The sequence below is a fragment of the Bos javanicus genome, chromosome 6, assembly GCF_032452875.1.
Source record: "Bos javanicus breed banteng chromosome 6, ARS-OSU_banteng_1.0, whole genome shotgun sequence".
In the NCBI taxonomy this organism is placed as follows: Eukaryota; Metazoa; Chordata; class Mammalia; order Artiodactyla; family Bovidae; genus Bos; species Bos javanicus.
The window spans coordinates 67,354,132-67,381,931 of record NC_083873.1 but is presented as its reverse complement, the minus strand read 5'-3'; the positions used below and the strand labels follow the sequence as shown (position 1 = coordinate 67,381,931).

The following is a 27,800-nucleotide window of genomic DNA, read 5'->3' as shown; positions in this document are numbered from 1 at the left end:
TGACTGGTGAGACAATATCAACAGACTGGTAGTAAGCATCAGAAATTATTTAAATGTAGAGCTATCTCTAAATGAGGTATAAAGGAGAATATGGAATAGTTAATATATGGGAAACGTTTTATAAACTGTTTTTAGTAACCATACTGTATGGTGTATTACACTAATGTTATTTATCGCCAGAAGATTCTGTGTAAAACATGGGAGAAAAATTGTTACATGATACTCTATTTCTATGTGTTTCCAAGAAATAGGCTTCTCAGAGCAGGATAAAAGAAAGAAAGATAATAAGTTAAAAGAGGCTAAAGCCCTAAATTTGAAAGGGAAGTATTAGCATGAACTCATTAAGGCTCTCAATCTTAAAAAATAAACAAACTTACACATATACAGTTCTAGTAACTGAAAAGACCTAGAAATAATGACCAATAAGATAGCAAAGAGCATAACTAATAACTAAGATTTTGGTTTTGAGATTCCATTTCCTACCAAAACAGGTTTTCTGAAGAAAACCTAAATCCAGGTCTGTGGCAGGAAATGTAAAAGATGAGCCAATCTTGTCATATAAGTTTATTAAGACTTTATCAAAGACTACCAGGGTTGTGTCAAAAAGACCTGAACACCAACTTGATGATGCTTCTACCAAAGTTGGGAAAATGCCCAGAATAGATTGAAACACAATAAAAAAATGTTTGTTTAAATCTATACATTTATAATGATACATAGTAAAGAAAAATACTGGTTAATCTTTGGAGAATTCTAGGTTGCTAATTTTTTATTTTGCAAACTGGTAAATAAAGGGAAAAAACAAGCACTGAAATAAAACTTTAGTGCTGATTTACCAAAGAATAAGAAAAAGTTTCTCTACATACTAGTTTTTTTATTTTAAATAAAGGAATGTTAGAATTGAAAAACCCAATTCTGCAATTCCTAATAAAGTAAAGATATAGGCATTATGCATCAATGCCTGTTAATATCACATGAAACAGGCAACCCCACTGTATGCACCTTTGGCTGAAGAAGTGCCACCACCAATGAAATAGTCTTGCCAAAAATAACATTACTGAATCTAATTAAGCATGAAGATAACTACCAATTTATAGGAAATACAGAGGAACCTGATAAAAGACATCACAGAAAATCCAATTTGTGTGAACATCTATAGGACAAGTGATTTGGTGGTTTCTTCAAACAATAAGGGGTAGTAAAGAGTTGGAGGAAAGCTATAAATTAAGGGACACTTAAAAAGACATAGTAAAGAGGCAAAACTATAGTTTGATTACTTGGATGACAAATACAGAGAAGTAAGGAACTTCTGGAAGTTCTAAAATAAAAATTATAAAAATTTGGGAGAATGGCTACTTTGGTGAAAAGGGGTCAAGAGAGGATTGTGTTCGGAAGCAGATGGATGTAGAGCATCTAAGGGAGTAAGTTCTAGTCTCCTGATACAAATGGTAGTCACAAGGTTGTTGCCTTATAGGAATTCATTAAGTTCTCTATGTATTATACGGTTTTCTGAATTGGTGTTGTATTTTAAAATAACAAGGATTAAAATACAGATTTATAAATCAGAAATCTTTTTAATTTTATTAATCTTTAAACTTTAACTTTATTAATCTTTAAGTTCTTAGATGAATGAAAGGACTCCTTTATGAAAGGAGAAGTCAAAATGTTCTATTAACACAATCTCAAGATATGGAGAGAAATACTTTAATAAGGTTAATGTATAAATTGAGGGAAAACTAGAGAGTTTATGAAGAGGTGCACTAAGCTGTAGCTTCACTATTGTAAAAAATGTTTCCTTCTCTAATGGCAGCAGCATTTTGCCTTATCTATAAATTTGCGGGCTAGGGAGGAATAAAAATATAATGAGGGTAAACTGGAATCAAGTGATCTTTTTAAGACCACAGAATATTAGATTTTTAACATTCTAAAATGCAGTCCTATTTAATCAGGAAAAGCAAGGTACAAGTTTCAGAGAGGAGGGAATTTTGAAATAGGATTTTATCAGCAAAGGAAATTAATCGATGTACTTAAGACTTAACCAGAGAAGAAAAGAGAATCTTAGAAAATCACGAAAGCCTTAGCAAGTCTAAATGTAAATACAATCCATTCAATCATCAGTCCAAAACAGCATGACATGGTCTAACAGAAATGTGTGTGTTTGAAGGGAGCCCCAAGAACAGTTCTCTGTGCTCTTCTTTCCCATTCTCCCACTGTATATAACAAAGTCATGGGAGCGAGAGCAACGCCTATCATTTTAACTGCTTCAAAAAGCTGTTTATGGCAGAGGCTGGCTTTGATCACAACTGTTAATAGAAGAAAAAGTAAAGAGGGGCTAGAACAGAGAAAAAAAGAGAAAAGGATACAATGCATGTATCCTGTTTGCTTCAGATTCAGTACATGTTAACTGACAGAAAAGAGAACACAAGAAATTTTAAATTTTGGATCCAGAGTAATTACAAAATTCCTGGGTTCATATCATTAAGGACTCTGATTAACTATTGCTTATCTCATGTTAAATATCTCAAAATACAGTGAATTAGAACATTAAAGCAATATTAGACAGCTACCATCACAAACTCCTTAGTTGCTTCTTCCCTTCTAAATAAAAATATAAAACATTTAAATTTGTTTTTAAAATAAAAAACATTTAAATTAAAAAAAAAAACATTTAAATTTGCCCTGATCTCTGCATTCACTTTTCTAATTAGTCATTTTCTTCCTCTAACTTGGTTAGGTCCCCCCAACCCTGTTTATCTCTACTTCACTGATTTTCCAACAACTGGAGGTAGATAAAACATATCTTTATCAAAGCAGTTTAAGCAGTCATTTCTATGAAGTCTTAAAAACACACAATGGGTTTCTTCCCTCTTCTCAAAGGGAAAAATGGGATGAAGAAAGCCAAAAGCTTTGCAAGAAGAAAATGCAAACAGGGATGTGTCCAGCCTTCTTGAGTTAGTGGCATGATCGTATTCATCAACAAATGTTTATGGTGTGTTTCTTTTGTGCCATGCCACACAGTTTTACTTCTCTTCCCATCTTCAAACTCCAGCCACTACTAAATGCAATTAAAATCAGCGACCATTTTTCCAAGAGTTTAAGGAAAACTTCTTCCTCTTCCCACAATTCTGTGAACCCTTAAAGTAAGTAAATCAGCTTTCTAGAAAACATTAGAAGTTCATCCCCAGGATAAGGAACATTTGATTTATGTGGCAATTTACTATCTAGTCCATGTTTCTCTACTGGGCAGGTTTAATATGCAAAGTTACCTGTGAACATATGTTCTGTCTGCTTTACATCCCTACAAGATCAGAGAAACCCACAGTCCAAAGCAGACCCCTTTCTCTCACAAAGTCAAGGCAGGAGGGGAAATTAGAAAATCCATTTTGGCCTTCCAGTCAAGAGATATTCTCCAATTCAGCTTTACCAGTAATTAAATTAGTATTTGAAATCCTGTCATAACCATTTCTCAATTGGTTTAGAACTTAATAGTGTAAATGATCACCAAGTCACAACACCAACCAGAAAATATGGGAGTCTGGATTAAGATAATTAGGAAATTAAACAAAATGAAATTAAAAGAACAAAATATCAAACATGCACATGCACAAACTACTCTCCCTTTACCATGTCAACTAGACAGGTAGAGGTACCAGGAATTATGAGACTCAGCTTTCCTGTTATCACAGAGGGTAGGTAAGTTGGTAGCTCAGAATCACCATAGGGTAATGGAGATCACTCTTCCTCCAAAAAGTCAGCCAGAAATTACGATCTTCTCAATCTAATAATGGCTTCCCTTGTGGCTCAGCTGGTAAAGAATCTGCCTGCAATGTGGGAGACCCAGGTTCGATCCCTGGGTTGGGAAGATCTCCTGGAGAAGGGAAAGGCTACCCACTCCAGTATTCTGGCCTGGAAAATTCCACGAACTATATAGTTCAGAGTCACAAAGAGTTGGACACGACTGAGTGACTGTCACTTTCACTTTCAATCTAATAAACAGCAACACAGAATTAAGTAAAAATTTTAAATTATATAAACCTAAGGCCCCCCAAATGAAGCAGCTTGTAGAACATAACAAAAAATACAATATATATAAATGTAATATCCTCTCCTGCCCTTTTGTAGATACTAGAATCCTTTTATGATCATCTGTTTTCACCTTCCTCCCATACCTAAAAATATTCAAAAGTATTTGGAAATCTCAAAAAAGAGGCCTAGGGCCCTCAAAAAATTTAAGAACATTTTCTACAGTGATCTTTAGTAAGGCACCTTTTTCTTCAATAAAAGAGCATAATCTATTGTGTCTATCATTATTTCTGACAGAAGGTACCAGAAAACACCCCTACTGGAGGCCCTAAGATCAACTTCTGACATCCAAAACACAAACTTTCCTACATTCTTGTTTTCTATTTGACTATTTTCTTGGGATTCTAATATCTAAAAGTATTTCCTTAAATTATACTTATCCACCAAATCACTGTTAAATCATTTGCTTTTAATGAACTTGCTGAAGTTTTGATACCTATTTCAGTACTTCTGTCGCCATATTAACTAAATTGTTTTTTCAACAAATCAAACCTCAAACCTCCTCTTTCCATGTAACATTCTGTTAGTGTTTTATCCTTATATCTTTGTTAGTTGTTGAGTTCTGAAGCTGTCAGGAAATCTATGCAGACAGGGGAAATATTTTTCTTCACTGCCTGTATTTATTCTGTCCCATATTCTCTGAGGTTTCTGTTCATTGTTTTTCTTTCTTGGCTGCTCGGCATTTGGAACTTCCTTGACCAGGGGGACCAGGAATCAAACCCTGCCCTGAGAAGCCGAATTACGGACTATTAACCACTTCCCACCAGGGAAGTCCTGTTCATTCTTATTACTGTTGGTCTATCCAATCCCACAGTGTTTCTCCCAATTCTACTTTTTCCTAGCTGTCCATACATTCAACCTCCTGGAACCAATATGATAGCTTTGATGTCCAACCTTCAGATATTTCTTCAATACTCAGTTCTTATAAAAACTACCATTCCATAAATATTCCAAACATCATCAGTTAACCATAACTCTGCTCTAACCTCAATCAATCTCTAATATGAAAACAGGCCCATTTCATCCTACAGGTAAGTAAATCCAAACACCAAAGTCAGAAGAAAAAATACTGCATACAGAATGTCTGGCATTTCATACATTTTAAAGCATTTATTAGTTTATCTAACAAAATTAAAACAGTGACCCTCAGTTTTAGGTAAGAAAAATGATAAATTCTCTAATATGAAAAGCTATCAAAAATAAATATCATTTATTCCTTTCAGAATTGAAACTCCATACATACCTCTGTAGAAAATTAGTTTCTTCTGGATTTATCCAAGTAACAGAGAATGCATCCACATTATTTTATTATTTAAAAAAAAAAAAAAGACTAAAATGTGCCCTATAGACATCACTGACTCAGTATGCCAAAAGGTGAAAGATTTAACTAACTTGATCATTTGCTGAAATTTAAAACTTAGTAAGAGGCTGTAGTTACCTCTTTTTGTAGATGAAGTTTGAAGCAACTGTTTGGCTTTGAGGGAAGTACGAGGCAAATTTTTCAGCCTTTGCGAAGCTGTTGAAAAATAAGGAACTGTAATATTTGCCTGGAAGGACAAGATAAAGGCTATAGCTTCTGTAAACTTGAATATTTTAAAACAAACTTGAAAATTTATCAAGAAACAGATAGGCGAGAATACATCAGAAACCTAAAATCAGAGGAATCAAAGTGATGCTTAGTGCATTAAGTTAGAAAAGAAAGGGAATGGAAATCTTAGTGCAAAGTGCATACTTTAAGAAATTGTTTCTTATAGATGAGAAAATCTATAACATGTAAACTGATCAAAATACCAGAGAAAACAAACCACCAGCAAACATGCTACAGGATGCAAAGAATACAAAGCTAATAAGTAAAAGTGATGAACACAAGCACACAGTACAGAAAAAAATAAATAAATGTAGTACTTGTTCAGTGCAAAAAAGCAGACTTTGGCAAAGCAGTTATTGTTAGATGAACTGTCCTAACGTGAAATAGTAATCCTCATACTCAAAAAGGAAAAGAAAACTCAGAACCAGGCAGGTCCTCAAGGGAGTCAACAATCTAGTTGCTTTAAATATGCTCAACACCATCTTGGTGTAGAATTTAACTAGCTGCATTTTAGACCTGGTTATCCGGACTATGTACATATGCATATGGGATGGTGAGGGGTAGGGATGTGTGTGCGTATGTGTTGGAGTTGAGGGATTTGGAGGAGTCAGAGCATCTGTTTTTTAAGTGTTCAAGGAGGAGTTCTAAGCTTTCTTCACAACTCCTCATCTATTAACTGCAGTAAAACTCTCAAAACTGGCAACTAAGCAGCAGTTCAGAGACATCCAGAGAGCTAAAGCTCACTATGGCTCCAATGAATGGGTGAGTCCCACAGCCACCAGTGCAGTCACCTATGTAAGCTGTTCTAAAACATCATTCTATGATGTGAAAATAAGACTTCATACACCTCTAGGATTTATAAGCACCACTTCCACCTGCCCCAAAAAAGAGATCTCAAACCATAAACCTGGCCAGCATTCAAACAGTCATTTGTGGATAAATGTATTACTTGATACATCACCAAAAAGAATTAAGGAGAATTTTTCTTTATTGCTTAATCCAATCAATGGTGATAGAATTTTCACTAATAGGAAACATTTTTTAAAAGTAACAAACCCATTTGATTTCAATTTCTACCAACACTTATTACAACACACTACTGCAACTAAATGTTGTATGCCAGTTTAAGTTAAACATATTGCCAGGCGGACTAGCAAAAAATTCTCCAAACTTAAAAAAAAACAATCAATTTTATAATGCATTACCCCATATCTATCCCACAGAAATATCAGGCACTATCATCATTAAATATTCTTCATTTATGTATTTATTCATACATGCTTTCTACCATTCATTTTCATTCATTCACTCACCCATTCATTCCTACTTTCTTTCTAATAATTGTGTACTTTATTCCAGGTACTGTTTTAGAAATAATGAATACATAGCTGGCTAGATAGACAAGTTCCTACTTCCATGGAACTAAGAGTTTAGGGAAGGGGAAACAGACAATAAACAAAGAATAAAATGCATGGCCTGCCAGATGGTGACAGCTAAGGAGAAAATTAAGTAGGAAAGGGGGACAAGAAGTAGGAGACATAAGCTGCAACTATAAATAGGGTGATTAAGAAATATTTCTCCTGAGATGACATTTGCCCAAAGATCTGAAGGAAGCACGGAAGTGAGCCATACAGATATTGGGGGAATGCACTGTAGACGGAAGGAAAAGCAGTAGTAAGGACCTGAGGTAGGAGTGTGCAGGATATACATGAAGAACAGAAGTAGGCCACAGTGTTTGTAGTGGCGCAAATGAGGGCAAAGGGTAACCAACTGCACGTAACGCTGGCAATCCACAATATCTATTAACCACTAGATTTCTTAAACAAGGGTTTAAATATAAAATATCATCTATAACCAATTGTTCTGTAAAGATCTTATTTAAATTCACAGCTATAATGACTCCAATGGACTTTATTTATCCCTCAAGTTTCATGGGTGATGTCACAAGAACAGCATCTACAGACAAGTGATGACTGTCCAATGGTAATGCCAAGAATCAAACTGCAAATAGGTTCAGGCAGTATACTCTAAATTTGCCTGATACAGATAGAATAAAATGAATGATTTTCATGATACCACAAAGAAACATAATGTTACACAAATAAGAACAAAAACTAAATTTTAATCTGAATTATCAATCTTAATTTGATCCATTTTCCAATGGCAAAATCACTTGTCTTTCTTTATTTTGACCATGTGGCTTGTGGGATCCTAGTTCCCCTCTAGGGATCCAACTTATGCCTGCTGCAGTGGAAGCACGAAGTCCCAACCACTGCACTGCCAAGGAGTTCCCAAAATCACTTTTTAAATGATAACGTATACTAAACTGAAGTCTCCAAATCCTTCTAGAACTTTAATCCACTCTTCACATTGCTATCAGATTCAATTTAAGAAGGAACCCTGATTAAAAGCTATGATAGCTTGTTAAGATGAAATCTAAACTCCTCAATATATTTTATTTACCTACTTATTTTTTGGCTGCACCACACAGCTTATGGGATCTTAGTTTCCTAACTAGAACCTGTGCCCTCAGCAATGAAAGTACAGAGGCTTAACCACTGGAGTGCCAGGGAATTCCAAATACGGTATTTTAAAATTCCCACAATCTATCCCCTACCTACATCTCTCATTCTTGTCACTGAACTGACTAACCATCCTGTGACCCACACTTTAGTCAAACAAAACCACTATAATCAGGGTGTCGTTCTTAAGATTTCATTACTGGTCCCACTGTTGGGAAAACCTGTACTTTCTTCCCTCATGTGACACCTCCTCCAGAGCTGGCTGAGATATTTTTCAGTATCTTCTCAGAAAACCTCTTTATACTGATGAGTGTAACACCTCTGTTTCCCCATCACTTCCTGCTTTTGAAGGGCACGAGCTCTCTCTTTCACATTTATATTCCCAATGCTTGGAACATAACATGTACCCTATAAACATCTTAATTATTTACTGAATAATTAAGTAATAATTAATAACAATCTCTGGATAAAATCTGGAGACTTCAATTAAATATTCAAGATCCTCCACAGCTGAGATCCAATTCAGTGGTTCTTAAACTTAACTATGCCCCAGAGTCAGCTGAGACACTTCTAAAAAAATAGAGATTCTGGGTCCCCATTCCAGATGTATTCAATCAACATTTTCAGAAGTAAAGGTCAGAAGAACTATACTTAGTATCAATGTCTTTGTGATAACTGACTCAACGTAATTATATTACTTATCCTTAAACAAAAGTTCTACAAGTATTTCACTCATTCTTATATTAGCCCACTACACAGATTTATCATGACTTATTTTACTTCAACTTCATGTTTCATAATTGTGTAAAATTCTAGTGTTTTGGTCACAAGTGAAATTTGGATGAGAATTCCTTCCCCATGGGCCTAAGTGCAGTCTGGCTATGCATAAGCTGGTAACTGCCCTGAACACTCCCTTCTCAGTGTGAGGTCCACAGTACAATACTGATCCTATACATCTCTCCTCTAGGAGTATCTTGTGCAAATATGTTCTTCCACTTAGTTACATGTAAGCAAGCAAATGATAAATGTTACACAGACTTAGTTTATTCTTTTGTGGTAATTCATAAAGTATTTATAGTTCAACCTCAAATCATGCTCCAATAGTCATCCAAGAATATTTTCCAATGCCTCCTTATTTGCAGTTAGGGTCAGCATGATGTAATCCAAACAGTAACTGGGAGGAAATCAGGAGACACACAGAGGAGCTGAGTTAATCTGGCTTGGTTTTGCCAGTTTTCTAGTTACTTGGCACTGCACATATAATTTATATGGATCTCTGCTCCCTCTCTATAAAAATAAAAAATGGGATGGTGTGAGGTTCAAATGAGATAATACATATAAAAGTAAATATATACTACTTTTTTAAAACCAGCAGATTGTCTTGGGTTTTTCTCCCTTCTCTTATTTTTCTGAAAACTAAACCTGTTCTCTAGTGGTCTTAGAAAACAAGCACTACACTAGTCTTTTGAAAAACTGTCCCTGACAAACATTCCTTCCTTTAACTGGAGAAAATGAAAAAATTACATGTATTCATGACCTTTGCAATGCTCTGGTTTTCTTAAACTTTTTAAGTTACTCACATTTTCCAAATATAAAAGTCAAGAATTGGTAATAGCTATCAAAATGAAGTATATTAGAACTTTCATAATATTCATATTTGAATGCCAGCATCCACAATAATGCAGCCATAGCAAATAAGCATATAAAAATAGTGATTGCATAGTAACAAGGCAAAAGAAGTGGTCCCTTAGGTGGAAATAACAGCAATCTTGCAAAGTTAGGTTCATGCAGATCAGCAAGTAAGAACCAAAGCTTTACCACTTAAGAGCTGGAAAAATACTTAAAAGAAAACAAAATGCAGCAAATATATGAACTGGTTTGTATAAAATATTTAAAATGCTATTCATGTATAAAACTTGCCATTGTAATATTTTTACATAATTACCATATTAGTCTTAATTTTGATATGTAACAGTACATCTAACACACACACTAATTAAAACACATATATATTATGTATCAAAGATATATGTAAAATTTTCAGAAAAATAGGTAACATTTTGCTTCATAATGTATTGACTTTAAACACAAAGTTTTAACTTTTTTTCTTTTTTTGGCGGCACCATGTGGCTTGTGGGATCTTAGTTCCCTGACCAGGGACTGAACCCAGAGCCATGGCAGTGAAAGCAACAGGTCCTAACCACTGGACTGCCAGGGAAGTCCAAGTTTTAAATATTTTTATCAAATAAACTTTATTAAATTTTAAACCTGCTAATATTATGGATTTACTACTTTTCAAATACAACCTGTGAACAATGTGACTCTATACTACAATAAATGTTTCTGACATTTTCATTATAAACAAGTTTCATAACTACAAATATAAAAATAAACAAGTATATGCAATTTTTAAAAAAGGATGGTACCTTACTATTTCTTCTGCCTATACATTATTCAAATACTGAAATATACTACTATGAAACTGCATACATATATTCATTCCACTTAAAAGTAAATTAGTGATTAGAACCTCACTATGTTTCTTTATCTATTTTTAATTATCAACTTCTGAGGGGAAAGAGAAAATAATTCACCTATAGGGAAAAAATTAAAGCTACATAGCCTTTCAAAGCTTCCGGTTCCTAGTTTGTAAAAATGTATTAGTAACTGAACCTACTTTATAGACTTGTTCAGAGGATTAAACAGAATTATGAATATAAGGTATAGCACAATGTGAGTTTTATAATATAAATAATATCATTTACAATTGGTAAATAAGGAAAACTTATCATCACAAAAGTCGTTTTGGTTCAAATTGAACCAAAATTTTTTTCTAGACTGTGAATTTTTGAGCCACCAAATAATAGCAGCTTAATATAAAGTACACCAAGTCAGCTAAACACAACAGAGCCAAGGAAGAATGCAAGGAGACTTACAAAAGAATTGAACACTGTCAAAGTTGTTCCTCAATACACAAGTTATAAAATGGACAGTCAATAACTTTATGTTTGTATCACTTCTTCATTACAGCTTTGAGGAAATGAAGGAACACATCATAGTGACCACTTTAACCACAAACAGTAAATATGTTACAAAGGAACTGAATAAATCAGACTACAAAACTGACGTGAACTGTGGGATAGAAGGCATGCATAACTGAGCATTTCTAAGATTGCAGAAATAACTCTGATAGTTGTTTAAACTGGGTTTAGTACATGCTCATATCTGCCTTAGTTAATAAGCAATACTTCTTGGAAAGTGTTCAATTCTTTTAAAATCACTCTGTAAAGTACAGAGTGCCCATCTACTCCCACATCACTTCTTGGCTCAGTCTGGCCACTTTGTCTTAGGCGTTCCTTCTGTGTGATTTTCTAATCCTTGTTTATGTTGCATATGTCTCCTTAAGTCAACAGTTTCAGCTTTTCTTTCCATCAAGTTACTTTTAACCTTTTTTAAAAAAAATAAAATTCTACCTTTGGTAAAGTATTTATTAAGAATTTAGCAAGCCTTTATTTGTATACTCATAGGACGATTATTGCTTTTATTGATACTCTAGTAAGAAAGTTCCTTAGGTTTTAAATGGTCTATTTCAGGACTATTTCCCTCCCACCCCCCTAGATTCTGTCACTTTAAATGTTCAGTATTGCAGAACAGAAGGTTTTTAAAGAATATACATATTTATAAATTAAACAGAACTTGCTTATTTCAAAATTCGAGAGACTACAGTTTCATACAGATTTAAGTATTGATACAACTGGATATTTAATAGGGACAAATTTTAAATACAGCTATGATTATCTTACAGAACTAATAAACACTACATTTTACTATAGTATAGCTATTCAGCACAAAATTAAAGTCTGTAATTTTCATTTTTCTTTAAATAACTGATACATAAAAGATACTTACTGGCTGAAGCCTGAGGTTGCATGCGAGGTATACCTCCATTTGGCACTTGAAAATTTGAGTCACTTCTGCTGCTTTTCACTGAGTCAACTTGCGTATTAGATGTTCGGGACAGGTTTGGAAGACTGCGTCTTAGTTTTTCTATGACAACAGAATTTTAATTAAAAAAAAAAAGTCAAAACATTTTTTAGGATGGAGAAAATTAAAATATTAATATTAATATTCAAAAATAATTCTTTAAGTGTTCTGAAGACTTTAGAAGAAGTAACAGGAAAAAAACACATCTTATAAAAAATAACTCAATACAGTTTCTATAAATGGGTAGAACCTTTAAAAAAGAACCATAAATTACTTAACTCAAAATCTAAACACTTCATGAGTATGGCAAAGCAAAACTAACCTAAGTAAAAATTCTTGATGTACTTATCTAAAATACAAAACCTTGGTAAAAACCATGTTACTATATACCAAAATATGAAGGACAATTTTTTTCCATTCTTAGAGTTACCTTCATTTTTAACATTGGTTGTCTGTAAATCTGTTGGATGGCCTTGAAGTGAAAGGCGAGGTTGCTGTAAGCGGCTAATCATAGGCTGTGGGGACACTCTACTATATTCTATTCCCCGAGCAGGAGATCGAGAACGAGGTGAATTTCGGGGTGACTGCTTAGGTGATGGTCGAGGTGAATTGCGTGGTGATGGTGAAAACCTGTTAACAGCAGGGTATACTGCATGATGCATATTGTCATCTTCATCATCTAAACTTTGTGCATCAAGTTCCTGATCACTAAAAGTACCCCGTCTTGTAGAATTGCAAGATGAACCAGAACTGCGCCGAGACGCTGTGGCTGCATATTCTTGCCGGAGACCTGACAATAGTGAATGTGTTATTTCTTTAGTATTAGACATTTAAGCATTTTTAAGGTTTAAAAGCACAAAATTATCATTGAGAAACACAAATAGCATATAACATTTAAAGGAAAACTCCCTTTCACTTGATTCATCTTAGACTTCCCCACACATAAGGATGCATATAGTACATCTAAAAAGCTATTTTTAAATTACATGAAATTCATAAACTTTTACCCAATTTCAACATTTCTTCTTGAATCCAAAATCTATATTAAAAAGAAAACTATAAATTTAAAAATACTTCTATTTCAAAAGACGGAGTCCAAATTTGAGATTAACATTAAAGGAATATTGAAGGAAAACAATTACCTGTCCAACCAGTGTAAAAAATACATCAGTGAGTAAACAAACATCCTGGATACTAAACCTTTGGATTAATCTTACTCCAGAAGATGATGAAGGAAACTTCTAACCCACTCTTAGGAATTCAGTACTTGGGTACAAATGTAATTTCAATTGCTTCATAAGCTAACAGACTTCAATAAAATAAGCTTATATTCTAAACCATCAAGAATTTTCAAAGGAGTCCCTTTTTATCTTGTTATTTCCAGAAACACCCAAGCAACCTAAGGAGCCCTTCAAATACTATAAAAACTTCTAGAATAAAAACAAATGTGACACATATTCAATGAGAAAAAAATTACAATTGAAAAAGAGTGTCGAATTCAGATAATATTTTGAGGAAATCCTGCTAACTACTGGCAGTTTCGTCCAGAAGATCTGTGTGTTCTTGAGTAGTATTCAAACTTTTTAAGTTATATAGTCATACACAGAAAGTGTTATCAACATGGTTCCCCAAAGAAGTGAAAGAGAATCATATCAGGGTACCTATAACACTATGCTTTCCTAGGGCCCATCTAGCCCTTTGGTCAGGTTTGGAGACCATTGTAGTAACTGATAAATTACTTGGTGTCACCTAGCAAAAGACAACAGACCCATGAAGAGTATTGTTTTAGAAAAGAAAATCCCAATCCTGATGCAAGTTCTCCACTAACAAGTGGGTCTTAGGGAGATCACAACCACTATGGGCATTGTGCTTCTCTCATCTTAAAAATGAGAGCTGAACCAAGCAAAAGCCCACATCTGTTACTTTACAATTTTGTTAGCAAAAAAACTGGAGAAACAATGTTGCAAAAAGGAAAATCATTCTTAAAAAGAAAATGATGGTGTTTTCAAAGAGGTATCACTCACATTTTCAGTATCTTTTTAATTCACCAAAAAAAGAAATATTTATGCATGTGAACAGCTTAGAAAGGATTTTTAAAGAAAGGCTAAAATTTCTATTATGTGTTACCAACATACAATATGAAAACTGTATCAAATATGTGATTGAATTACTAACAAAATATTGCAGTCTAAAAAGTCAGGATTCAAAGAAGAAACAAATAAGTTTAGTCTAAGTAACAGTTAGGCAGTATTCTTTATTCTTTTTTCACATCTGTGACAATAACCCCTCATTAGCTGGCAATACCATACTTGGAGTGAGGAGTTATGTCTACAAAGTTACAGAAGAAAAGGGTAACATGTTATTGGTTTCTAGGGCTAAAGACAGATAAGCACCAAACCTTTCTATCTTTCTAAGGGAAGATGTGTAAAAATGGGATAAGAATTAGCAGAGTAAGAAACCAACATTTTGCAGTTTCTTAATGTTACAGCTTGATAAAACTTACATAAAACAAAGGACAAACAAAATTTCTGAACCAAATTACAGCACTGCTCCATTACCTCAGCCAACTGTCAAGACTCTGAAACCTGTGCTTTAAGGATCTTTTCATTGTAAAGCTTAAAGAGATCACTTTAGAGAGATTGCTTCCTTCAGTTAAGCCCATACAATAAAATGTACAGGCAAGAATAATATTATCATCATCATCTTATATTCAGATCAGAGTCAAGTCACTGATAAACCCTTGAAATAGTAAAAAATTTGTGCACATGTATATTTTGGGGACACTTCTACCAGATTCTCAAAGGTATCTGTTACCCAAAAAGTTGCAAGGACCACTGTGCAAAGCAATATCACATGCTTCATTTAATTAAATGTCACAATTTCAAGTTTCCCATAAAGGTCTCTCTCTCTCTTTTTAATCAGAATACACCATACATTCTAAGGAAGATGATATACTTGCCTCCAAGGAGAAAAAACTGATTTTGTGGGTGTGAAAAAAATCTTAGATATAATAGTTTGTAGTTCTTAGAGTACACACAAAGAGATGTAGACTATATCAGTGGTATTAAAATTTATTGGGAGTGGAGGTGGGTAAAAAGGAAAAGAAAAATCTAAATAGGCTCCTTAGGGGTTCCAAATAGGAAAAGGAGTACGTCAAGGCTGTACATTGTTACCCTGCTTATTTAACTTATATGCAGAGTACATCATGAGAAACGCTGGACTGGAAGATACACAAGCTGGAATCAAGATTGCCGGGAGAAATATCAATAACCTCAGATATGCAGATGACACCACCCTTATGGCAGAAAGTGAAGAGGAACTCAAAAGCCTCTTGATCAAGGTGAAAGTGGAGAGTGAAAAAGTTGGCTTAAAGCTCAACATTCAGAAAACGAAGATCATGGCATCTGGTCCCATCACTTCATGGGAAATAGATGGGGAAACAGTGGAAACAGCGTCAGACTTTATTTTTCTGGGCTCCAAAATCACTACAGATGGTGACTGCAGCCATGAAATTAAAAGACGCTTACTCTTTGGAAGGAAAGTTATGACCAACCTAGATAGCATATTCAAAAGCAGAGACATTACTTTGCCAACAAAAGTCTGTCTAGTCAAGGCTATGGTTTTTCCTGTGGTCATGTATGGATGTGAGAGTTGGACTGTGAAGAAGGCTGAGCAGCGAAGAATTGATGCTTTTGAACTGTGGTGTTGGAGAAGACTCTTGAGAGTCCCTTGGACTGCAAGGAGATCCAACCAGTCCATTCTGAAGGAGATCAGCCCTGGGATTTCTTTGGAAGGAATGATGGTAAAGCTGAAACTCCAGTACTTTGGCCACCTCATGCGAAGAGTTGACTCATTGGAAAAGACTCTGATGCTGGGAGGGATTGGGGGCAGGAGGAGAAGGGGACAACAGAGGATGAGATGGCTGGATGGCATTACTGACTCGATGGACTTGAGTCTCAGTGAACTCCGGGAGTTGGTGTTAGACAGGGAGGCCTGGCGTGCTGCGATTCATGGGGTCGCAAAGAGTCGGACACGACTGAGCAACTGATCTGATCTGATCTGATCTGAATAATGAAAGAACAGCTAAGAAATGCTAACCTACACTAAGGAAACAGCAACAGAGTATACTACACCAGTGAATCGGAGAAGGAAGTGGCAACCCACTCCAGTACTCTTGCCTGGAGAATCCCATGGACAGAGGAGCCTGGTGGGCTACAGTCCACGGGGTCGCAACAAGTCGGACACGACTGAACGACTTCACTCACTCATACTAGTGAATTACAGTACAGAGTAACATGCAGGGTATGATTTCCAGTCACAGTATAGCACAGCCTGCTTTTCTTCAGTACTCACACAGCAAACTGCTCAGCATACAATAGACTCTAAAAACAAGTCAATGAACAAACCAGTCCACATGCTGAAAAAGCTCTGAAATTTCAACATTTCTATTCTTATTATACTACTATTCCACAACACTGTAAGACATTTAATAAGGGCAACAAAATTATACCATAATGAAAGACCTAAACTTTATCCATTAAAATACTTACTTTCTTCCTGCATCCGAGCTAGAATTTGCACATCAGTTACATCATTTAGCTTATAATTGGATCCAATTGAATCTTCATCTAATTCTGAAGCACTTAATTCACTGTCTATAGAGGACTGAGGACTGAGTGGAGGATTTCTGTCTGATGAACTTTTCAAATTACCTTAAAAATAAAATGATTCAAACTTTGGTGAACAAAAATTGAATAAACATCTGTTGCAATTAACTTGATATTGTATCTTTGGGTTGATTCAGTTCACTGATTCTGTCTTTTCTGTTTATAAAATTCCCAGATGTTAAAATTAAAAACTGACCTGATTAAGAATAAAGACAGCTATAGAGACTCCTTCAAATACAATGACAAATACAAAACTCATTTTCTTATAGTTATAATTTATCCATATTCTTATGAAAAATTAAGTTTTCAAAACAGTACTGGCAAAGTAGTTAATGTTCAAATAATACATGCTAGAGGATTTCAACTTTTACCAGGTAGCCAATGAAACTGCTCTATAAATAGATGAATTATGTCGTGTTTTCTCCTCCCATTCAGTCATTAGCAAACACCATCATCTTTTCCCTTGAATAAAACCACCTACTTTTCCTAAACAAGAAAACTATAATTTGAGGAAAATCAGGATTCCTTAGAGATTTAGAACCAAACCAAAGAAAGAACACTAAGCTCGTTTCTCCTACATTATGCCATGTTTACAAAATTCCTTTGCCAAACTAGTAATGGGGATCCAAGGAGTTCTCTGATGTTTAGTAGTGAAGCACAAAGACAGGATGAAGGAAATGACTGGATTAAAAAACACATTTTATCACTATAAACCAAAGGAGGATAGAAGACAGCTCAAAGGAATAAAGGCTATACATATCCAAAAGAGTCTTATTAGGTTGGTGAAAAAGTAATTGCAGTTTTGGACCGTGAATTTTAAATCATTATAACTAGGCTCAAACACATCTTTATTAATCAAAATAGGAACAATTACAATCAACACAGTTTTGCCAAGAAGAAATAAGTTTGTTTATCCCTGTAGCATAAAAATCTGTGCTTTCGGGTTTGATGAACTCTTAGAAAGCATTTTCTGCCTCCTGCTGGTTGTGGAAGCATTTCCCCTGCAAAAAGCTGTTGAGATGCTTGAAGAAGTGGTAGTTGGTTAGCGAGAGGTCAGGTGAATACGTGGATGAGGTAAAACTTTGTAGCCCAGTTCATTCAATTTTTGAAGTGTTGTTTGTACGACATGTGGTTGGGTGTTGTCATGGAGAAGAACTGGACCCATTCTGTTGACCACTGGCTGTAGGCGTTGCAGTTTTCAGTGCATCTCATCGATTTGCTGAGCATACTTCTCAGGTGTAATGGTTTCGCCAGGATTCAAAAAGCTGTAGTGGATCAGACGAGCAGCAGACCACCAAACAGTGACCATGACCTTTTCTGGTGCCAGTCTGGCTTTGCAAAGAGCTATGAAAGTCCAAATACAAGCTGGTCACTGCTGGCTGTCATATAAAATCTACTTTTCGTCGCACGTCACAGTCCGATCAAGAAATGGTTCATTGTTGTTACGTAGAATAAGAGAAGACAACACTTCAAAAGGATGATTTTTTTTGATTTGTGGTCAGCTCATGAGGCACCCACTTATCATGCTTTTTCACCTTTCAATTTGCTTTGAAGGTCAAATGACCATAGAATGGTCAACGTTGAGTTCTTTGGCAACTTCTCATGTAGTTGTACAGAGACGGCAATGGCACCCCACTCCAGTACTCTTGCCTGGAAAATCCCATGGACAGAGGAACCTGGTAGGCTGCAGTCCATGGGGTCACTAAGAGTCGGACACGACTGAGTGACTTCACTTTCACTTTTCACTGTCATGCACTGGAGAAGGAAATGGCAACCCACTCCCGTGTTCTTGCCTGGAGAATCCCAGGGATGGCGGAGCGTGGTGGGCTGCCGTCTATGGAGTCGCACAGAATCGGACACAACTGAAGAGACTTAGCAGCAGCAGCAGCAGCAGCATATAGTTGTAAAGAGGATCAGCTTCAGTGACCCTCTCAATTGGTCACTGTCAACTTACAATGGCTGGCCACTCCGCCCCTCATCTTCAAGGCTCTCATCTCCTTTGCAAAATTTCTCGAATCACCACTGCCCTGTATGTTCGTTAGCAATTCCTGGGCCAAATGCGTTGCTGATGTTACAAGTTGTTTCTGCTGCCTTACAACCCCTTTTGAACTTGAATAAGAAAACTGCTTGAATTTGCTTTTTGTCAATCATCATTTCCATAGTCTAAAATAAATATAAAATACAGCAAGTAATAAGTAATTAGCCAAAAAAAATAAAGTGAGAAATGTGCATTAAAATGATGTACAACATAACCACATTTATTTAGAATCTATTCCAATACCAAACGGCAAAGTTCAACAATGTAAAACCACAATTACTTTTGCACCAACCTAATACCTTCTAAGGAAATGCTTTCTCATCTGATCAACTTCCAATGAAGAACTGAAAAATTCCAACACTGTTACTAATATTTCTAATACAGATGTATTTGAAATTCTTGTTTTCTGAATTTTTCACCGTAAGAGTCAGCTCTAACATGAATGGCACATAAAAAGAACAAGAAGAATACAAAACATAGTTAATATTTATTTCATCAAAAAGAGTATAGTGTACCTAATAGGAAATGTACTACAAGGTCAGTCTCAAATAGTACCTGCATAAAAATTTTTAATATTTTTTAAAAATATTAATCAAATATGGTAGATCAAACGTTTTAGTACAACAGTCATGGGTGATATAAGTAACAACTAACAACCTATGTAAAGAGCAAAGAGCGGGATCAGTAAGTGATGAAACTGGCAAGTACAGAGGTCAAAAGTTTGAGGTGATTAATACTTTTTAAGGGAGCTATAATAATTAATCATAACAACAGCAGTAATAAGAGTAACTGAACGGGTGAAATCTAGAGAACAGTAAGCTATACAGTAACAGTCGCAGTCATAGAACCACGCAGAACATTCTTTCCTCAATTATAGCAATCTATCCTTTTCCTATACCCTTGATGGCTCTAAACACCTCCTTGGCACATTCATATATGGTCTAATACTATTATTAAAGTACAATATCAAAGCTCATTAAAACTCCTATTTAACTGTAGCTTTTACAACCCAAGCAAGCATTTGTTAAGAGAATCAAACTTATGACCCTATTTAATCAAGCCACATTAAAAAAATTTTACATATGTGCTAAAGAAAACTGGATGTATCCTGGCTTATCTGTATCCCTGGTGCCTAGTACAGCACCACCTGGTGCTAAGTAGCTCCTTGACAATATCCTCTCTAATCAGTTGGAGGTTTCATAAATAAGAAAACTTGAGCTACTGATGAATAAATTATTTTCTGAGGCAGGGCAATAAGTTAAAAACTATTTCTTAATTACTTCAATTCATTTCTCCTTACCTGAATTTCCAGGAAGTATCAGCTGTTTGACAATAGGAGGTCGCACTGGGGTTGAGGATGGAGAATTGAAACCACTACTGTACGGGCTACTGGCATTTGGACTGTACGGACTTGTATAACTGACGGAGTTGAAAGGATTATTATACAAATTCTGCCTCTTGAGAGCTGCATTAATGACAAGAGAAACAATCAAATTGAACAAAAGGCTAGTAACATTTCAAAAAATTTCCTGTTAGGCAATTCAGTAATTCATTATCTCAATTTAAATACAGAAACATTTCTACGGGGTGGGCGGGGGGGGGGGGGTAATATTACATTAATAATCCCAACAAAATATCTCCACTATCTTAAATTCGGTTACGCAAATAAAAAGAGAGCCACATCAAACAAAAATATTGTAAGATGTTACAGAAAAACCCATACAAACTTTTTGGCTAACCCAATAATACCACAGGAAGAATATCTCTTCAATAAACTATTAACTACTAAATTAAGTTACTTCTGTCTTGTTGGGAAGTTTATTCCCACTGTTGAATAGCCTTTAAAAATAAAATGAATATACAGCAGTTTGTGTTTTCTCATTTTTTGAATACATACTGCTAATAACAACAAAAAACTATGAAATAATGAGTTTTAAACATAGCCTTTCCTAAGTTTGGATTTTAGAAGAAATAAAACAATATTGACTATTTAGTGAAAGTGAAGTCACTCAGTTGTGTCTGACTCTTTGCGACCCCATGGACTGTAGCCTACTAGGCTCCTCCGTCCATGGGATTTTCCAGGCAAGAATATTGGAGTGGGTTGCCATTTCCTTCTCCAGGGGATCTTCCCGACCCAAAGACTGAACCCAGGCCTCCCACATTGTAGGCAGACGCTTTAGCTTTACCGTCTGAGCCACCAGGGAAGTCCACTGACTATTTAGCCCATATTAAAGTCAAACATGCAAGAATTCTTTTTTAAAAAGAAAAAAAGTTCCCACCACTCCCATTTTCTCAGCCAAGGAGAATACTTCTGCTAGAAAAAGGTAAAACATCTGTGCTATGTGTACAAAATTATAAAAGTAGTACGAAAGATCTCAAGTGAAATTATATGTAAGAAAAATTAATACTTAAAATATTTTGGGGGGCACTTTCCTTTATGGTCCAGTGGTAAGAAGCCACCTCGCAATGCAGGGTACACAGGTTTGATCCCTGGTCTGGGAAGATTTCACATGCTGCGGAACAACTAAGCCCACATGCCGGAACTACTAAGCCCGCACACCACAACTGGAGAATCTGTGTGCCGCAACGAAAGAGTCCTCATGATTCAAGAAGGATCCTGTGTGCTGCAACTGAGACCCAACGCAGCCAGCCAAATAAACACATATATAAAAGTATTTTTTCCTTTCCTCCACTCTATTCTAAAATCTACCATTTACTCATGTTTATGACCATTACCGAAGTATGATGTAGAATACATACACAGATGTGACATTGTACTTTTTCTCAACAGGCCTATCGCCAAGTACTGCAGGGAGAAAAAACAATGATTTCAAGGCAAAATGAAATCAGTAGCATCAAAAAAGTGCAAAGACGCTAATGGAAATGAGGAGATAGGAGTAATTCATTACAACTGACAGAAAATAGGTAAGGCTTTTTGGAAGAAGAGGCAGTGGAGCTTAAATGGATGAGTAGTAATTTGATAGGGCACCAGAACTGAGCAAAGTGTATGGTTTCATCTGTGTTTATAACAAACTAAAGCTGTGTCATGAAAATGCATACTGTGTTTAGGGAATAACAGTGAGTAATCTAGAAAGGTAAAGTTCATGGTAAGGAACAAAACAAGAAAAACCAGCTGGGGCCAGGTCACAGGAGGCCTGGAACGCCATGCTTAGGAGTTTGAAATGTGTCCAGTAGCAATGATAACACCATTAGGGACTTCTGAGCAAGAGTACTATGGTCTAATCAGCACAGGAAAAATAAATGGTAGAAATCCTAATGTTAAATAACTGAACTGGTTAATAAAGGTGACCAAAAAAGGGAAGAAAGGGATAAATATTAAAAACTACAAAGGATTACTAAAGGGCAAAAAAAAATAAGATGGTTCTGAAGTTTCTGGTTTGCTTATAGGCAGAGCACTGGTTTTGAGAGAAGGCAAACATGTTTTCTGTTAAGTTGGATAGTATAGTAAGCTGGTCGGTAGTACAGTTTTACACATATTTCACCATGAGACAAGACATCATTAAACATATTGAGTATGTAGTACATAGCTTGATCTCAATATATCAACCTGAGCAGAAATAGGGGTGTTCGTTCCTTCCTCTTTACTCTGATTTCCTTTGAAGCATATTCTCTATATGGTTATTTATTTAAATAACCAGCACTGCAAGTTCTCAACTCAAATTTTAACTTTCTTTTTCTTGAAAAATTTTAATCATACTCATAACATTAGTTAGTATATATTACCCAAATCCCCTTTACTTATATCTCTAAGCCTAAGTTTTCATGGGCTTCAGTCTCATATACACTGCCCACTTAATGTCTCCCCTGAAGATATGGCAAATGCACCCCCAAAGCAACTCATTCTTTTCTCATTTTCATTCTCAAAACCAATTCATGTCCAAATCCAAACTTATTCTTTCTGAGCTAAAACAAATTTTATGTCTGCGGTCCTTATCTCAGAACGGTAAAAACATTCACCCTATCACACTAGCTGGAAACACAGAAATCAGTGCCGATACTTTCTTCTCCCCCAGTTCCACATATTTGGCTTATTCCTTTTTCCTTTCATACCTTTTCATCTTGGTATGACCCTTTCTCCCAACGCACACTGCTCAGCTATCATCATCAACCCTCCTCAAAACCATCCTATGTTCACTTTTGGCCTTCTCCGCTCTAATATAGTCTGGGATGACAAAATGTTCTGGAGAAAGAGGCGACGGCAATGTGAATGTACTTAATGCCATTGAACTGTACACTTAAAAAGAGTTAAAGTGGGGAATTTTATGTTAAATAAGTCTTACAACCAAAAAAAAAAAAAAGAAGATGGGCAGAGAACAGAGAAGGGAGAACCTTAAAGACTGAAAAGAAAACTGTAGGGAGTGTTTAAGACAGGGTAAAAAAGATAATGCATTATCATTAAAAAATAAATAAATAAACAAGAAAAGAATGTCTTAGAAACACATGGTAGTTCACTGAAGAGAAGCCAAGTGTGAAGGAGCAGAAACTGTTGTGCTGGAATACAATAGCTAAATTTCTAGGAAGATGTGCCTTATCAAAAAATACATTTAAAAAAGTATTTTCCCTCCAACCTGAGAAAAGAGAGGTTTAGGACTATAAGCTTCAAACTTTAAACAGCCAAATTACTTTTCCTTTAAATATATACAGTTATAGCTACTGCTCTGTGCACACAGCTATAAGATCTAAGCATTGTTGAGCAGATCCAGTACTTGATTACACCTAGTTTCGGTTCAAGAGTAACAGCTTCTCTTACAGGCTCCTACTATCTTTAATAACTTTGTCATAATAAAGCAAAATGCTACTCACTCCAATTGCTACTTCTGAAGTGTAACAGCTTTGGTTTTCTCCACTATGTCTATCCCATACATTATTTTCTTAAAATAACCACTGCTCCTTACAGGCAAACTACACTTTATGCCAGTTTAACTGTGTACATTCCCCATGCCTCCCCTGACCACTGGGAGCTTAAACCCTGAAAAAAAAGAGCATGTACTTCAACAAAAAAGCCAAAAAAGGTAATCTTAAGGACACAGCTGCCAAGTAAACACAAAGTAAAAAACAAAAACCTATTCCAAATTTGTAATCATGCATCAATCTTTTACTACATGAGTTTTCCGGGAAACTATTACTTTTTTTGGTCTTCTGTTTTTGTTTTTTTGGCCATGCCATGCGAATTGCGGGATCTCAGTTTCCTGAACAGGAACTGAACCCAGGCACCAGCAGCGAAAGCACTGAGTATTGACCGCTGGACATCCAGGGAATTCCTGGAAACTGATATTCTTAAGACAATGACAGTAATTCCAAGAAAGAATCAATAATATTTTTCCTATATTTCCAACACACCAGTATGCTACATTAAATGCCATCAATAGTGACACATATATTTGATTAGCTTTGTGAATGCTATTAAACAGGGCATAAAAGCAATTTAAACCTAAAATGCCAAATAAAAAAACGAAGCAAACAAAAAGACGATAGGCATGAATACATTTACTAATCACTACCATGAACCAGAAAAACATGCAAGGCTCTTTCATAAAGATTATCATTTAACCCTTAAATAACACTTATAAGATTTCATCATCCTTATAAGAAAACTGAGCTCAACAGAGTTAAGTAATTCACAGGGTCACAAGCAACTAAGTGACAGAGTGAGAAGGAGGTCTCTAAGGTTCTCCATCTGATTCCTTCTATCACATCAGAATTTCCCTGAGGCTGGTGAGATGATTTCAGATGATACCAGACAAAACATTTTTTAAAATAACCATTTGTTCTAGTTTACATTAGAAAAAAAGCTTGTCATAAAATCCATTATTTCACAGATATTTTTTAGCATGAAGCTAAATAGAGATTAAAAAAAAAAAAAGAACTTATTAAGTAAATAACAGAACAGGGTTATGTGCATATGGCAAAACCTCACAACAGCATGCACGATGTGATCTGAAAAACACCACCAAACAAGGACCTGCCTTCCTAAAAATATATCATTCAACATTTATCTGTTTTTTGATTAAAGAAAGCAAAGGGGTGAATTTACAAGAAAAATTACAGACATACCTGACATAGTTTGATCAAGTTTGTGGATAAGAGACTTTTTAGCACATTCAACATCAGGACTTGGGTAATCCAAAACTTGCCTGCACCAAACTAAAGGACTAACCGATTTCTGCATTGGTGTAAGTTTTTTCTTTGGTGATGAATATAGCCTAGGAGAAAACAAAAAACAAAAAAAGACTAATGTTAGTTACTAAACACAAGGTTATAAAATAAGGGATCTTTTGAACAGATTTAAATTGGGGGATGAGAAGTAAAACTGATGGCGTATTTTTAAATCACCCACATCTACTTTCTACACAGGAAGAAAATATTATAACTATCAATACAAATCCAAATCTCAACTATTAAGTGAACTCAAAGGAGGCCAACTGTCCTGTCCTAAAGTGTGTCTTATTTTTCTTTTACTCTCATTCAAAAACTATGAGGAAACATGTTTTTACAATAGTTTATTCTGTTTTCAGTAGTTCTTAACTCCCTAACATAACCATATCATTAGGGCTTTGTCTGGAAGTCAGATAAATACCTTGCTTTCCAATTCCCAGTTCCCTTCCTACCACAAACCACATGAAAATTTATCATTAGCAATTCATTCCTTTTACTTAAGCAATAGCCCCTCTGTAGCCCTCTTTTCAAATGATGGTATGTTAGAAAAAAGCAATAATTTAAAAAATCCTTAATAACAATATGATCCAATTTACTAAATTACTTCAGTTTCAGTAAAGCAGAAAGAAGACATAAATTTTATAAGTTCCTAGAGAAGGTATATAAAAACAAAAAGGTGAGAAGACAGGAGACAGGTGTACTTTAATTTCCTAAGTAAGTGTTAGTCGCTCAGTCATGCCCAACTCTTTGGGACCCCATGGACTACAGCCCATCAGGCTCCTCTGTCCATGAGATTTTCCAGACAAGGATACTGGAGTGGGTCGCCATTTCCTTTTCCAGGGGATCCTCCCGACCCAGGGATTGAACCCAGGTCTCTTGCACTGCAGGCAGATTCTTTACCGACTGAGCTACAAGGGAAGCCTACTTGATTTGTTTTTCCTCGAATGAGTTCAGACGGTATCAACTGATGTTCATCTCAAATGTGACTCTACAGGAAAAATGTGAAGTTAACTGGACTCTAACCAGAGTGGTTTCCAAATTAAGACACTTTAGGTGAAATCTATGATATAAACAAAATTATTGTATTTCCAATGGATGGGATGTAAAATCAGCTCCTTTCTTGGATCCTACTGACACATGGAGGATGGGGAGCGGGAGACAAAGGGCCCCATTTCCCACTGCTTCCTTGTCTTGTTGATGCTAGATAGAGGTGAAAGTTCAGCGGTCTCACTGGGCCTCTATGACTTAATTTTAACAGAAACAGGGTAATGAAGTAATACTTTTCAAGTTTTATTGACAAGTGAAAACTTGATAATCTCAACCTACTGTAAATTATATTAGCCATCAATAAATTGGCTGTGTCCATCAGAACGCCATCCCTCTTGATTAAACTATGTATCATTATGTAAGAAATTCAAAAGCATCAGATTGAAAAAAATGTTTTCAGTAGGCAAACAGTTATTTTAAAGAAGTCTATGTGTTTGTAAGAGATGAGCAAAGGAGATAATACATACAATTACTGCAAGCACTTTTGTTTGGGGTTTTCTTTAAAATTTAGGGTTAGGGAAACACTTGGTTTTGCTAAAGAGACATTCAGTTACATGCTACATACAATACAGCTTATGTGTCCTCTGGCAGGTTTAAAAGTACTGTGAAATGTCAACCAAAGGTTCCCTGACTGAAAAATAATTTGGTGCCAATATCATATGGGCCAAAGTGTTTTATTTTTAGGGATCATTTTAGTGATGGGACACTGAGATAAGAGAACAGAGTAGCAGAAGATAGTTTGCACACATAGGGTTATTGAATCATTTTCCCTCTTTTCATCACTTGAGGAATAGACAGTTTGCTACATTACCTTTTATCTGTTAACAGAAGGCAAGAGCATTCTTTATTGCCAATAAGGGGATTAAATATAGGATCTGTAGGGAGAGAAGTAGTTTATACATGTAGGATCAGCAGGACTTGGTGACAGATTAATGATGAGGGTAGGAAATAAAAAAGATAGAGGAATCCAAAATTGTTCTACAGTTTTAAGCTTTTTGTGACTGAAAGTACTACAGCACCACTAACAAAAACAGGAAAGCTACCATTCATGTGGCATAGGGGAGATCATGATGTTTTAATAGATTCTGAATTATTGATGCTTTATTCATTTAGTTTATAGTAGTTTCTGTATTTTTAAGATGCTAAAAGTACCTTACAACTTTCAAAAAAAGTACAACTTTTTCAAGATATAATTTACATACCATAAAATCAACCCGTGTAATCTCTGTACCATAAAATCCATTGTATAATTTGATAAATTTAGTATTTAATTATTCCAACCATCACCATGTAACTTTAGAATTAATTTATATTACCCTAAAAAGAAACCCCTTTTCTGTTTCTACCTCAAGCCTTAGGCATTAACTAATGTGCTTTCAGCTCCATGTCCTTTTCTAGACATTTCATATAAATGAAATCATTCAATGTTTTGTGTGTATGGCTTCCTTCATGTGCATTACCAAAGTCTGAAAGAAAGAGTGAGGCTGGTGCCCTGGGACGACCCAGAGGGATGGTATTGGGAGGGAGGTGGGAGGAGGGTTCAGGATGGGGAACACATGTATACCTGTGGCGGATTCATTTTGATATTTGGCAAAACCAATACAATATTGTAAAGTTTAAAAATAAAATAAAATTAAACAACAACAAAAAAAGAAAGAGTGAGCACTGCTACAAACCAAAGTCTGAAAGAAAGA

At 35.5% G+C, this 27,800-nt stretch overlaps 1 protein-coding gene across 2 annotated transcripts in view; it reads right to left on the bottom strand.

The window, feature by feature from the left end:
- The window catches only part of SLAIN2 (SLAIN motif family member 2), a 71,440-nt gene that overhangs the window by 19,899 nt on the left and 23,741 nt on the right, over positions 1-27,800 (bottom strand). Inside the window, exons 2-7 of one of the 2 annotated variants that reach the window (XM_061420102.1) lie at positions 24,958-25,106; positions 20,183-20,347; positions 16,728-16,889; positions 12,608-12,967; positions 12,103-12,240; positions 5,522-5,599 (exon numbers count right to left, since the gene is read on the bottom strand). In XM_061420102.1, the coding sequence (XP_061276086.1) occupies positions 5,522-5,599; positions 12,103-12,240; positions 12,608-12,967; positions 16,728-16,889; positions 20,183-20,347; positions 24,958-25,106 (1,052 nt within the window). The remainder of the gene's footprint in view (positions 1-5,521; positions 5,600-12,102; positions 12,241-12,607; positions 12,968-16,727; positions 16,890-20,182; positions 20,348-24,957; positions 25,107-27,800) is intronic. The other variant, XM_061420103.1, reaches the window with a different exon arrangement.